The sequence below is a fragment of the Primulina eburnea genome, chromosome 1 (assembly GCF_022965805.1).
Source record: "Primulina eburnea isolate SZY01 chromosome 1, ASM2296580v1, whole genome shotgun sequence".
NCBI lineage: Eukaryota > Viridiplantae > Streptophyta > Magnoliopsida > Lamiales > Gesneriaceae > Primulina > Primulina eburnea.
The window spans coordinates 7,783,393-7,795,910 of NC_133101.1; the positions used below are offsets into that span (position 1 = coordinate 7,783,393).

The 12,518-nt window shown below is 30.9% G+C and overlaps 1 protein-coding gene across 3 annotated transcripts; it reads right to left on the reverse strand.

The window, feature by feature from the left end:
- Positions 1-780: 780 nt before the first annotated feature.
- Positions 781-4,264, reverse strand: LOC140825780 (uncharacterized). 3 transcript variants are annotated; one of them, XM_073187747.1, is made up of 5 exons: positions 4,163-4,264; positions 3,626-3,990; positions 3,396-3,511; positions 1,913-3,004; positions 781-1,745 (listed from the first exon to the last, which is right to left on the reverse strand). In XM_073187747.1, exons 2-5 carry the CDS (start codon positions 3,858-3,860, stop codon positions 981-983), a joined length of 2,208 nt encoding a protein of 735 aa, XP_073043848.1. In that variant the 5' UTR covers positions 3,861-3,990; positions 4,163-4,264; the 3' UTR covers positions 781-980. The 3 variants fall into 3 exon arrangements, with proteins under 3 accessions (XP_073043848.1, XP_073043856.1, XP_073043840.1); XM_073187755.1 differs by having other exon boundaries at positions 1,919-3,004; positions 3,626-4,230; XM_073187739.1 differs by having other exon boundaries at positions 3,626-4,230.
- Positions 4,265-12,518: the final 8,254 nt, after the last annotated feature.

The window sequence follows — 12,518 nt, forward strand, 5'->3', positions numbered from 1 at the left end:
ATATTTCTTCATAGTATTTTTCGAATTTAGAGATTTAATAAAAAAAATATTAGCTTTCTATACTTTTATTTGTAGAAATTGTTAAGATTGATTTCGAAGCCCACCTTCACTTGTTGGGAATCATATCTTTTGATTCTTCATGGTACCTTTTACTTCGTACTTAAAAGTGATGAGCCAATTTCTTTACGTTGTTGTACAAAAACTTACATGAGACGGTCTCATAGATCATATTTTGTGATACAGATCTTTTATTTGGGTCATCCATGATCCATGATAAGTATTACTTTTTATACTAATAGTATTACTTTTTATTGTGAATATCAGAAGGTCTAACCCGTCTCACAGATAAAAATGCGTGAGACCGTCTCACATGATTGAAACCACATGAATAAGTGGGAGTTTTATGTAAATTGACATAAATGCCCCTTTAAATATTTTTTAATATTAGGATATTATTATATTACGACTAAAAATTGTATATTTTGATTTTTTGGTTGCAAATTCTAGCACAAAATTTATGGTGAAAGCGTTTTACATGTCAATTTTATGAGACAGATCAAAAATATAATTTTTCATGATAAATATGTGTCGGATCGATTCTTCTCATAAATATATACTCGTGATATCGTCTCACAAAAAACATAGCCAAGTTCTAGTTATAGACCGATAGATGACACATAAATAATTCTTTTTTTAAAAAAAGAATCTTTTTATTCGATATCAGAGAAACAAGCTTTCCACACGAATAGAATTCGATTAAAAATATATATTTTTATTAAATAAAATGAAATGGTATTTTATTTGTTCATTTAAAATTAAAGTCTTTGGATTAAAATACTTATACATTATGATTGATATGATTGGAATTAAGATACAATTTAATAATTACAAGGAAAATATTGCTTACTTTCGGGGGGAAAAACACGTAAAATAGAAGAAAATTTATATACTATGGAATAAGTTCCCTCGTGTGGACCTCACTAGTTCCACTCCCTTTTCACTGTATCCAAGGAAGGGCTTCCTGGAAATCGGGGTCCGATAAAACCAAACGATGGCATCTCGCCACTTGGAAGCCGCCACATGAGATCTGCCACTATTTGTCTAGATTCCTCCGTCGTACCGGAACCCACATCCGCCACCGTCTCACGCATCAACCACTCCGTAATTTCACCAGCGATCTCACACATTATGTTGTCCCCTTCTTCCTCAAAGGATCTATGCCATGGTAAATTACACAAATCTCTCTCAATCAAGCCATCAATATCTTCAAGAACCTCGCATTTCGCCGCCGGGAAACCCTCGATTTTCTTACACAGTTCATCGACCAGGTAGGAATGATCGTTAATGGGAGGGGTCAATTTCATAAAACAGAGACGGGGTCTCAAGATTTCGCCCAAAAGTTCATCTACCAGCTGAAAAATAAGCTTCCGGTTGCTTCGGCGGCTTAAAACGGCAGCGGAGATGGTGCCGGTGGTGGGGTGGAACAGTTCAAGGTAGTGGAAGATTGTCGGGTCTAGGGGATGTGAACAAGAGTGCCACTTTTTGCGGGTGCGTCTGAGGATTTTCTGTATGTAATTTTCGTACTCGGCGGCGGCGGAGAGAGCGGTGGCGCAACCGTTAGTGCTGTCTGGGTCGACGTTTTCTAGGACGTCGAATATTTTATCTGTGCGCAGCTGCAGCTTGTACGAATGGCTCGGTGTACTAGATAACTGTGCGCGCCTTTTCGATGCAAGAGCATCTGAGACCTGTGACCGCATTTTCACAAATATATATATTTTTTGAAAAATATATATTATACCAAACAGATGACAATGACGCAATTCTTGATCACAAAATCATTGATTTTATCTTCAAGATAAAATGGGTTTTGAATATTTTAAAATAATATAAAGAAAAAGAAAGTAGAAATCACGAGTACCTGTTTTTGAGGTAATTTTGTGACCGGGGGAGATGAATCTGTCTTGACTGGTAAAAGGATTGGGGCACTGATATAAAAAACATCGCTTGAAAATGGAGTTTTCTTGCACTTTTTATCAGTTAGCCTGGCTTTACTTTTAGCCGGTGAACGCACAAATGGTTCCTCTCTCTTGTTTTTGATGCCATGATCAGAGCCTTGAGGGGGCAAACATTTCTTCAGACTTGATGATTTACATCTTCTTCTCCTAGCTACTTCCTTGCAATCCTTCTGTAGGTGTTCTTGAAATGTTTGAATCTTTGGAGGTAACGAATTCGAAATCCCGTGTGATGATGGATTACAATCAGAAGATGTTGAGTTTCTTAGAGTTTTGGTGTTTGCCTCTGCGAGTGGTTTATTCTTGGTGGTTTCTAAAAATCTGAGCTTTGGGGAACAAGATGGAGTTGAATCATCTCCGAATCTTGAAAAAATGGTGGGATTACGTTTATTCGGCTTGAGAAGCGCGAGATTTTCATCTTTTCTAATTGGTTCCGATATGTTTCTGTTTGTGATATCAACCCCAACTCTTCTGCTCACATTTTCTTTAACTTGCTTCACAATTTGCTTAGCATAGTTACCTGGACTTGTAGCATTCTCGTCCAGCACTTTGAATCGTGATCCCTTTCTTCTCCTCCCCCGTTCAGCCGAGTTTCCAAATTCATCACTCGCATTCTCTTTGTTTAACTGAAGGGACAACCTGTGAATATCGGAATCAGACCTTCTGGATGATGAGGTTCTCGGTGTCTCCGGCAAGGACCGGGCAGTGCCAGCACTCGAGTCATCATCGAAAACTGTTCTATTTGACATGAACCGGAGGACTGTCTCTGTTCTTCGGAGGTTTTCGGGGAAATGGGATTTTGTTTTCAGCTTGGGATTCGAAGGAGAGGTGCATTCTGGGAGCAAATCAAGTCCCATAAGCCGGGCTACAAGATTTGGAGTTTTTGTTCCAGGGGAATAGCTACTGCATTCTGAAGAAACATCAATATCTGTTCTTGATTTCAATGCAGATGAGGGGATTCTTGATTTTGGTGTTTTGATTTTAATTCCCACCTGAACAACATATTACATTTCCATAATCAAGAAAGTTGGCAGCGTAAACTATATCCATAATTTCATAAAAAATGAAAAATAGTGGTTCAAAATTTTCTATCTTTTATGTTTATGCAATGAAAAAGCTAAATGCCCACAAGTAAAATTAAGATCTTAAACAAAAAAAACTCAAACCTATATCCGACTTATTTACCTATAATTATACTCATCACAATGAATTTGGAATTTTGTCATCTAAAATTCATTGTAATTAGTATAATTATTATGTTAATATAAGTAGGAATGTATTTAAATTTACTTTGTTTAAGTTGTACAAACACTAAAAATATTTTTTAAACTCATGCACTCAACTTAAATAAATGGATAATAATATATAACCACCATTACTTACAGGGAAGTTCAAATTCTCTTCTTCTTGTTTCATAGCTAATGACAGAGACATCGAAGCAGCTTTCATGGCCGCTGCAGGCTCCTCTAATTCCAAGCTGTTTCTTGGAGCTTCCACTCCTACATCACATCAAAATACACAAAAAAAACTCAATACCATTAACAGTAGTCAATGCACCTAAAAAAAGGGATCCAAAACTTAATATATAAATGTATTTTTTTTTATTCTGAAACCTTTTGATATGGAAGCTTCTTCTTGAAGAAAGGAGTCATCAGGCTTAAACTCAGAGTGATGTGTAGTCAAAGGGAACTGAAAATTATTCGAATCAAACAGCTGAAACACAGCACACATGCATCCAGCAGAAGCTGCCGTCGCCGCCGCCTCCTCCTCCATTCCTTCGGCCATTCTTCCTCTCCTTCCGGCGGATCCACCACCTCCACCAACCCAAAACAGCCATTCTTTCCCCATATATACCTGCTCCTCCTTCTTCACACCACTTGTTTTATAACACAACTTTAGTAAAAATCCCTCCAAGAAAAAAAGAATCACCAGTGAAAATGACGCAACTGGTACTGTTGCTTCTTCACAAGATGAATCCCTGAAAAGGAGTCAAGAAAAGGCTGCAAATCAATGGTCGTATGAAAGCGAAAAGCGCGGTGGACGAAGAAAAATCAAATTTAATTATTTTCTTCACACAGTATACTACACAAAGAATTCATGAGAAATTTCGTCCCGCTATATCATCAAACAGTTTGATTACGATCACTCACTCCCAAGAATTAACAGAACATGGCAACCAAATTCTCTCTCTCTATCTCTCGGGAAAGGAAAGGATGACGAAATGACGACGCGCTCTCTCGTTTTTTTATAACAGTGTTTGTCCACCATGTTACCCTCCTGAAATCCGAAATATGGCCTTTCTGTAGTTAAAAATATTATTCAACAAAAAAACTTTTTTTTTATTACTCCCTCATAAACATTTAATTGATTTAAACCATTTTTAAAATTAGTTAATTAAATTAAAATATTTAAGAAAAAATAACTTTTTTAGTCCACAATCTTTTCCCATTTTGGATTTAATCCATTAATTCATCAAACTTCGATCTTGTTACGCTAAATTTAATTCTTGCTATTGGAGTAGGTCTCATATGAGACCGTTTCACGGATCTTAATCTGATAGACGGGTCAACCTTACCCATATTCATAATAAAAGTAATATTCCTAGTATAAAAAATAATATTTTTTCATGGATAACCAAAATAAGAGATCCGTCTCGCAAATACGACCCGTGAGACCGTCTCACACAAATTTTTGCCTTGCTATTGTGTTCTAAGTGTCGATGTAGTACCCATCATTTTTATGTTATCACATCAACACAAGTGGATATTTGCATATGTCAAGTCGGTATTTTACAGTAACACGTTGACATTCCGATAAAAATAGATTAAAAACAAAAAACTCGAAATTATTGTATCGAAACCGAACATTAAATACTTATTAGTAGACTATAACCCAAAATCAGACAAGTTAGTAAATCAAAAAATTATTTTCATTATCCTAAAATACTTTGAATGTTATTCATTATATATCATATAAGATTTGAATTTTTAAGTTCTCTAAAAATCTTAATAATTGATAAGATTTCAATAATCATAAAATTAAAGTCTTAATCACTTGGTATAATAAAATATATATATATAACCCTAAAAAATAAAATTCACTGTCATACAATATATCTATATTATTGTGAGACTCCTCCTATAGTTAATTTTTTTTTCTCTCTCTAAAGCATATCAATTTGTATCATATTATTATCAATATGCATTTTTTTTATCATAATACGTTTGATAAACATATTTCTATTATAATTAGATATTTTCACATTTTTTGACAATAAATGGGTAATTAATTGAATTTTTGGTCTGTTTAGCTTTTGTTTCATTAAACATTCAAATTTTGGTTAAAGGGCAATAACTTTGGATTTTTTTTTTTCCATTTTTACTAAAGTGCTGACATGACACTAGAAAAATATTGACATGATATTGAAAATTACTGCACGTGCATGGAGACATGTCAACGTGTTGAGCACCACGTCCACAATAGGTTGTAATAGCCGAAAATTTAAAGTTATTTTGTACTAAAAAACAAAGTTTTGAAAAACTAATTGATTAAAACTCAAAATTGAACAATTTAATGGACCAAATATATATATTTTTCATTATTTGAAGAATTTTTTTTAAAAATGAATTATTAGAAGAAAATTCATCCTCTATATATACATACATGATTATATATATATATATAGACACCACTGGTATTCATTTACGTAAATATCGATAAGATATATATTAGATATACAGTTTTATAATATTTAATAGAAATCATGTGATACCTCATAATTTTAAGATAGGTGACAGAGTATAATTATACATACACACACACATATATATATATATATATATATATATATATATATATATATATATATATATATATATACACGTGTGTGTGAGAGAGAAACATTGAATATAGGATAGAAGCAGCTAATAAATGGATAATATTACATATTTGAAATGGTTATTACTAGGGATCTCTGCAATATCATTGCAATGTGATTGTGACTCCTCATGTATATTCGTGACGTGACTTTATATTATTATTCTTCGGGAAATTTGGGTTCAGTCCTCGGCCGCTATTTTTTTTTGTGTTCAGTCCCTAGGTATTTTTTTAGTACCACATTTCCACATGAAATATACCACATTTTCACATGAAGTGTACCACATTTTGTATGACACAGTACCACAATTTTGTGGATAGGGAGTGAAGCCAAAGAAATTTTTTGATTGGGGATTTTTCAGTAACTTCCCCATTATTTTTTTATTACCTTTATTTATATAAACATATACAAAAAATTATTCCGTAACCCAATTTGAATCCAGAGCGAATTTGATTTAAATCCTCCCAATCAAACTTATTTTTACATTCAGCTTTTCTCTGAAAAAATAAGTGTTTACAATTTTTTATCCAAAAAAAATATTTCTGTATTCACCAGGTTCGTATTTTTTTCACTCGATAAAAATCAGCACAGAATATTGAAAATATGATATCAATATAATATTTTAGTGTCAATTGTTTTAGATCAAATACAAAAGATAAGATTTTGAGTATAAAATTGTAACAATTTTTTAATATTAAAGTATGTTAGGTTAAGATTAGAACTTGAACCTAACTCAACTTCAAAAGCTAGCTCAACAGGTAGGATTGTCTAAGCCCATATATGCAACTCTTAGACAGAGACGGATCTACGCTAGGGCTATACTGGGCTGTAGCCCAGCCCATTTTTTTTTTTATTTAGCGACGGTTTTAGCGACGGTTTTTGATAACCGTCGCTACTCTTGCGACGGTTTTACGGCGACAGTTTTATCAAAAACCGTCGCAATTATTAGCGACGTTTATTGCTAAAACCGTCGCTACATTATTAAAAAATAAAAAAAAGGTGGATCGGCGGTTTTAATTAGCGACGGTTTATTCAATAGAACATCATTACCACTTTGATGTTTATAATGCAGCAATAGATTTCATTTTGATGGAGTTAAATACTCGGTTCAATGAGTCATCGGTGAAACTTCTTTCTCTTAGTATAGCTTTAGATCCTAAAAATTCATTTGACTCATTTAACAGTGATGATATTTGCAAGCTTGCGAAGAAGTTTTATCCTGGAGATTTCACAGATCAAGAAATTGTTGTTTTGAAGTATGAATTGATACATTTATAAACTCGATATGATGCAAAATTTAAAGGTTTCTACACTTGTTGAGTTGTGTCAGCAATTGACCGAGAGTGGACGGTCAAGTGTTTATGTTATGTTGACTAGATTGATTCATCTTATTTTGACATTATCTGTGTCTACTGCCACTATTGAACGGGCTTTTTCAGCAATGAAGCATGTGAAGACGGCACTTCGCAATAAAATGGAGGATGACTTTCTTGCCGATTGTTTGACACTCTATATTGAACGAGATTTAGCTAAACATATTGATGTAAATTCTATTATTGATGAATTTTATGTTTTAAAATCACGTAAGGCACAACTTCGTTGAACGATATAATGTACTTTTTTTTTAATAATATATAACTTATCATATTGAGTTCAAGCCCACCCCAACTCTTATTCCTGGATCCGTCCCTGCTCCTAGATATTTTATCCAACCAATATGAGATAATTAACGCACTCCTCTCACGCCCAGGAATGAACATCTGGAGCGTGGAGTTTACAAATGACACAACTATAGGCAGAAAATATGGCCCAACTATAGGCAATCCAAATCGGTGAAACCTGAGTTTTGATACTAGGTTAAGATTTGAATTTGGGTCTCACTCCACCCCAAAACTAGCTCAAAAGAGATGGATTGTCCAAATCCTTATATGCAACTTTCAGGTATTTTATCTAACCGATGTGGGACAACTAACATGTTACAAATGTTTAAGTACTCAAAAATCATATAATAATACCAAATCAAAAATAGAAGGTACTCATATATATAATAAATTAGTACCATATTTTCAATATTTTGTATTGATTTATCCGGAAACACAAATGTGTCGAAGGTGCTCATAATTTTCATCCGGTAGAGTTCGTGTTTGAACCGTGAATTTTAGAATTACAATTGTGCTCCATCTAATATGTTACAGTCGATGGAACGGATTATTTCATGCTAGCATAAGGGTAGTACCCTAATGCTAGATCCAAGGGCCCAAAATTGATTTGGATATGTGGGGTCCATAAATTTATGTAGACCCCACATGTCCAAATCAAAATTAAACCCTTAGATGTGGTGTGAGGGTACTACCCTTATGCTAGCATCTCATCAACCTACAATGGAACATAGACTTACCCCTCGTTTTAACATGTGATGGAAAACTTTTAAATATAATTTAGTTAATTATTACTTAAATTAATAAAATATGTGTCGGGCCATCGGATGATGTGATAGTCAAATTTTGTCGTTAATAAAAATTGAAATCTTATTCATATGAATATACACGTCAACCACTGTAATATATTCAATCATATCATTTTTAAAATAATGAGATCATTTACAGCTATTTAATTAAATATCATATATACTCAACTTTATATTTAAAAAATTTATATAACATAAAATAGAGTGTAAATAACATCGTTTTCTCTATAAAAAAAAATTGCGAGTCCATATGCTTTAAATATACTGAACATACTAAATATTATTTGTATTAAATTAATAATACTGCAAAAATAACAATAGTGAAAATGAATGCTAATGCCTGGAGGATTCCCGACAGCACAGGCCCTCCATGAATGGGACATATTCGCCCATGATACATGAACCATATCCCCTGAATTATTATTTTTTTTTTTATTTTTTCAGCCTATTTTAAATGCATATATTTTCTAAATTCATATTGTGTTTTGACTCACAAATAATTAAATTATTCCAAATAAAATTATATGAATGAAAACACAAAAATTTTCTATGACATCGTCTCACAAGTCAATTTTGAGATATATATCTCCAATTCGATCTGATCCATAAAAAAATTAATATAAATATGAATCAAGTTAACTCATCTCATAAAACATGTTCGATAAATAATAATAAAAATTGTATAATGTTTTTTGAAATAATAGTCATTTCCGTACGAGGTATGTCCCACCATACTCTCGAATATCTCGTATGGTTGGTTGGGGACCATTTTCAATTCTACCTTTTAAAGATAAATTTACTGGAAAAATTTGTGAGAAAGATGATTAATATAGATGTTTTTTTTTTTTTTTTTACTCGGGAAGTAATAACTAATATTGAGTTTTAGTAAAGATTTAAAAGGAGAAGATTACAATTTTGATTTCATCTTCATATTTTTCATTTTTTATCATATTTTTTTTTTCAATTTCACCGTCTTAGTATATTAATTTAATTTTTTTTTCGATTTTAGTATTTTTTTCATCGGAATATTGATGGAACACTTAAAAATGCTAATGCGGCGAGTTGATATTGTTGGTGTGTCTGATACAATGTCGACTCCGATGAAAAATGACTAAAATTGAAAAAAATTGCAAGTAACAAGCTAAGAAGCATTATTAACGATCGATAAAAAGTTATATGATTAAAAAAAATTCCTCCAATAAAAAGAATTTGAGTTGTTCAATTAAGACCGAAATTAATTTTTAGAAAAACGACAAATTTATTATTACAATTGATATAAGAGTCAATATTATGATCGTGATTCTCATACATTATAAGATTGTGCAACTATTGTGAAGGACATTATTTAGGAGCAATAATTAGTTATAATGTGAATTCAATCGAAATACAATATTTTACTTGTCCTATAGTTAAAAATTTTGAGTTGTATTGTTCTTATCGATAATAATTTTTTAAAGCGAAAAATGATATATTTTATTTGTTATTAGTTATTAATTAAAATAATATATGGAGTAAATAACTACAGTAATACATATATTTTTTACATAGTAAATATAAATATGATAGAAATGAAATTCAAGTTTTTTGACATCGTAATATCTATATGTTGCGATAATAAGTCCTCGTTTATAATAGAAGAAAGCAATCAATATAATGTTTTAAGCGAGTGAAAATTTGAAACAAATTTTTTTTCATTATAAAATTTAAAGAAATTTTGATTCGATTACATAATTTTTTTTTAAAAATATTATAAACTAAATTAGTGGGCGAAAAAAAGGTATCAATAAAATTTAAATTTTTTGTTGTTGAATAATATTTGTTGAAATAAATGACACACAATAACAATTATAACTAAAATCACATTTAAATGGTATCATAATATAAAAAATTAATTGATCCTTGAACTTCGAAATTAGGTGAAAAAGTATAGGCAAAAACTTGTGTGAGACGGTCTCACGAGTCGTATTTTATGAGACAGATCTTTTATTTAGGTTATCTATGAAAAAATATTACTTTTAATGCTAAAAATATTACTTTTTATTGTAAATATCGGTATAATTAACCCTTCTCACAGATAAAAATTAGTGAAACCGTCTCACAAGAGACCTACTCAAAAATATAATTGATCGACCATTCATTCGATCTTAGTTTCTGTATATTTGAGTGTTGATTTTTGTTTTTTGAGTTAGGAGGGGGGATTGTTACAATTGGGTGTTGAACTCAAGATTACGTCTCAAAATTGGAATATTGATATCAAATGGACTATAAGTTATCAAGAATACGAAGTATTTTGGTATCATATAATATTGATGTCAAATGAACTCAAGTATTTTATTAAAAGTGATATATTTTAATTAAGTTTATGAAGGGAATATATATTAAATTAAGATGTTTTAAAAAAAATTGGCACATGAAAAAACATAACATTTTTTAAAATAAAATTACAAATTTGATAATTTATATTTGCCTTTATGCGATTTTGTCATTATATTTTATCAAATTTCAGTTTTAAGAAATTTAGGTGGTGTTTTCAAATACTTAAAAATAAGTGATTATGACATTTTCCATTACAAATTTGCAAAACTTTGTGAAGAAAAAGTTGGTAATCATTTTTTTTAGAGTATTTGAAAACACTGCCTTAGCCTTTTTTAAATTCTATGTGGCTTTGATCAGCTCGATGACATGTAACTTGTAAGCACTTCCATGAAAAAAAACTACAATTTCAAAACAAAGCATCAAAATTGCCTAAAGAAATTGAAAGATATGTAACTAATTACAACTCAATTCTGACAATGTAACTAATCAAAATCGCAAAGAACCAAAAATAAATAACGAAAAAACAATTCTCTTGAAAATAATTTTCGACTAAATTTTGTGAAATTCTCGTAATCAAAACACAGGAGTATGTATAATCTAACATATCTACTGTCCAGATTCAAAATTTCAAGTTAAAAGTTCTATCCTCGTGACACGACCTACAAAAATGTCAATAATTCTTATATAGATATGTCCAAGTTACTATATAGTTTATCATAATTATCTATAACTTTGGTTAAATCATAAATAGTTCGATCCCACGATTGACATCGAAGTAAATTTCAATCATTCGGTTTTCTTAAATCGTAAATTCGTGTAATTACGGGAGAATGATATATGATCGGAAAGTGATAAATATATCTTCCAAAATATCAATCGAATCAATCTTACCGTGATATATATTTGGTCACGATTAAATGAAATTCCACTTCAAAATTTTATTATTCACTTTTGTAATCAGGTGAAATTTGAATTTTGAAGCCATTTGTGTTCCCATGCTGCATGATGTGTGGATTGAATCATTGGCAGCTATTAACGACAACTTTTTTTTTTTTTTTATTTTTAAAAAATAAATAAAAATAGTATTTTGACTAAAGGGAATTTCTTTAAATGAAATCGTGATATTATTTAATTTCGCATTTCATCTATCAGTGGAGAATCTAATCAGACATGGTATATATATTTAAAATATATATATATACAATAGATAGAAAAATTAATCAATCGAAACAAATCTGAATTTATGCAAAAGAAAAAAATAAGTTTATTCGATAATAATATTTAATAACTGAATGTTATTTATATTTTTTTTTAAAAATTGAATCACTTTACAATTGGATTTAAATCAAATTTCAATTTCTTCTCATTTTTCGATGTCACGTCGTACATTAACTATTAACATGAAAAAAATGGATAACATGAAAAACAATAAAGCATCCTCTACTTTGCCCCATGGCCATAACCATTCCCCTTTTCGAGCATATATTCTCCGTTTTTGGATTTCTTGTAAATGAATTTTTAACCAAACTTTGTAGAATATTTTGAGACTTCGATGTCCATCAACAAAGATTTTCATCCTTAATATCCGTCTTGTCAGAATTTTGGTCATGTTCTAAAATTATGTTTTAATAATTAATATTTCAATTTCTTTTATAATTTTAGTTACTTTTTAACAGAAGTGTTGATGTGACACTCATACGTGAGCAGTCCGAATCAGATTTCCGCCAAAAAGAACCAAAATTGAAAAAAAAAAAAAACAAATATAAAAGACAAATACTTGAATTTGACAATATACAACACAAAAATCGCAAATTGTAGGTTTGTCAAATCATAATATTTATTATCA

Coding starts and splice junctions, on each gene's coding strand:
- LOC140825780 (XM_073187747.1), bottom strand. CDS start 3,860: ATGGGGAAAGAATGGCTGTTTTGGGTTGGTGGAGGTGGTGGATCCGCC. Junction 3,512..3,625: donor AGAAGCTTCCATATCAAAAG/GTTTCAGAATAA, acceptor GATGTGATGTAG/GAGTGGAAGCTCCAAGAAAC. Junction 1,746..1,912: donor TACCTCAAAAACAGGTACTC/GTGATTTCTACT, acceptor ATGCGGTCACAG/GTCTCAGATGCTCTTGCATC.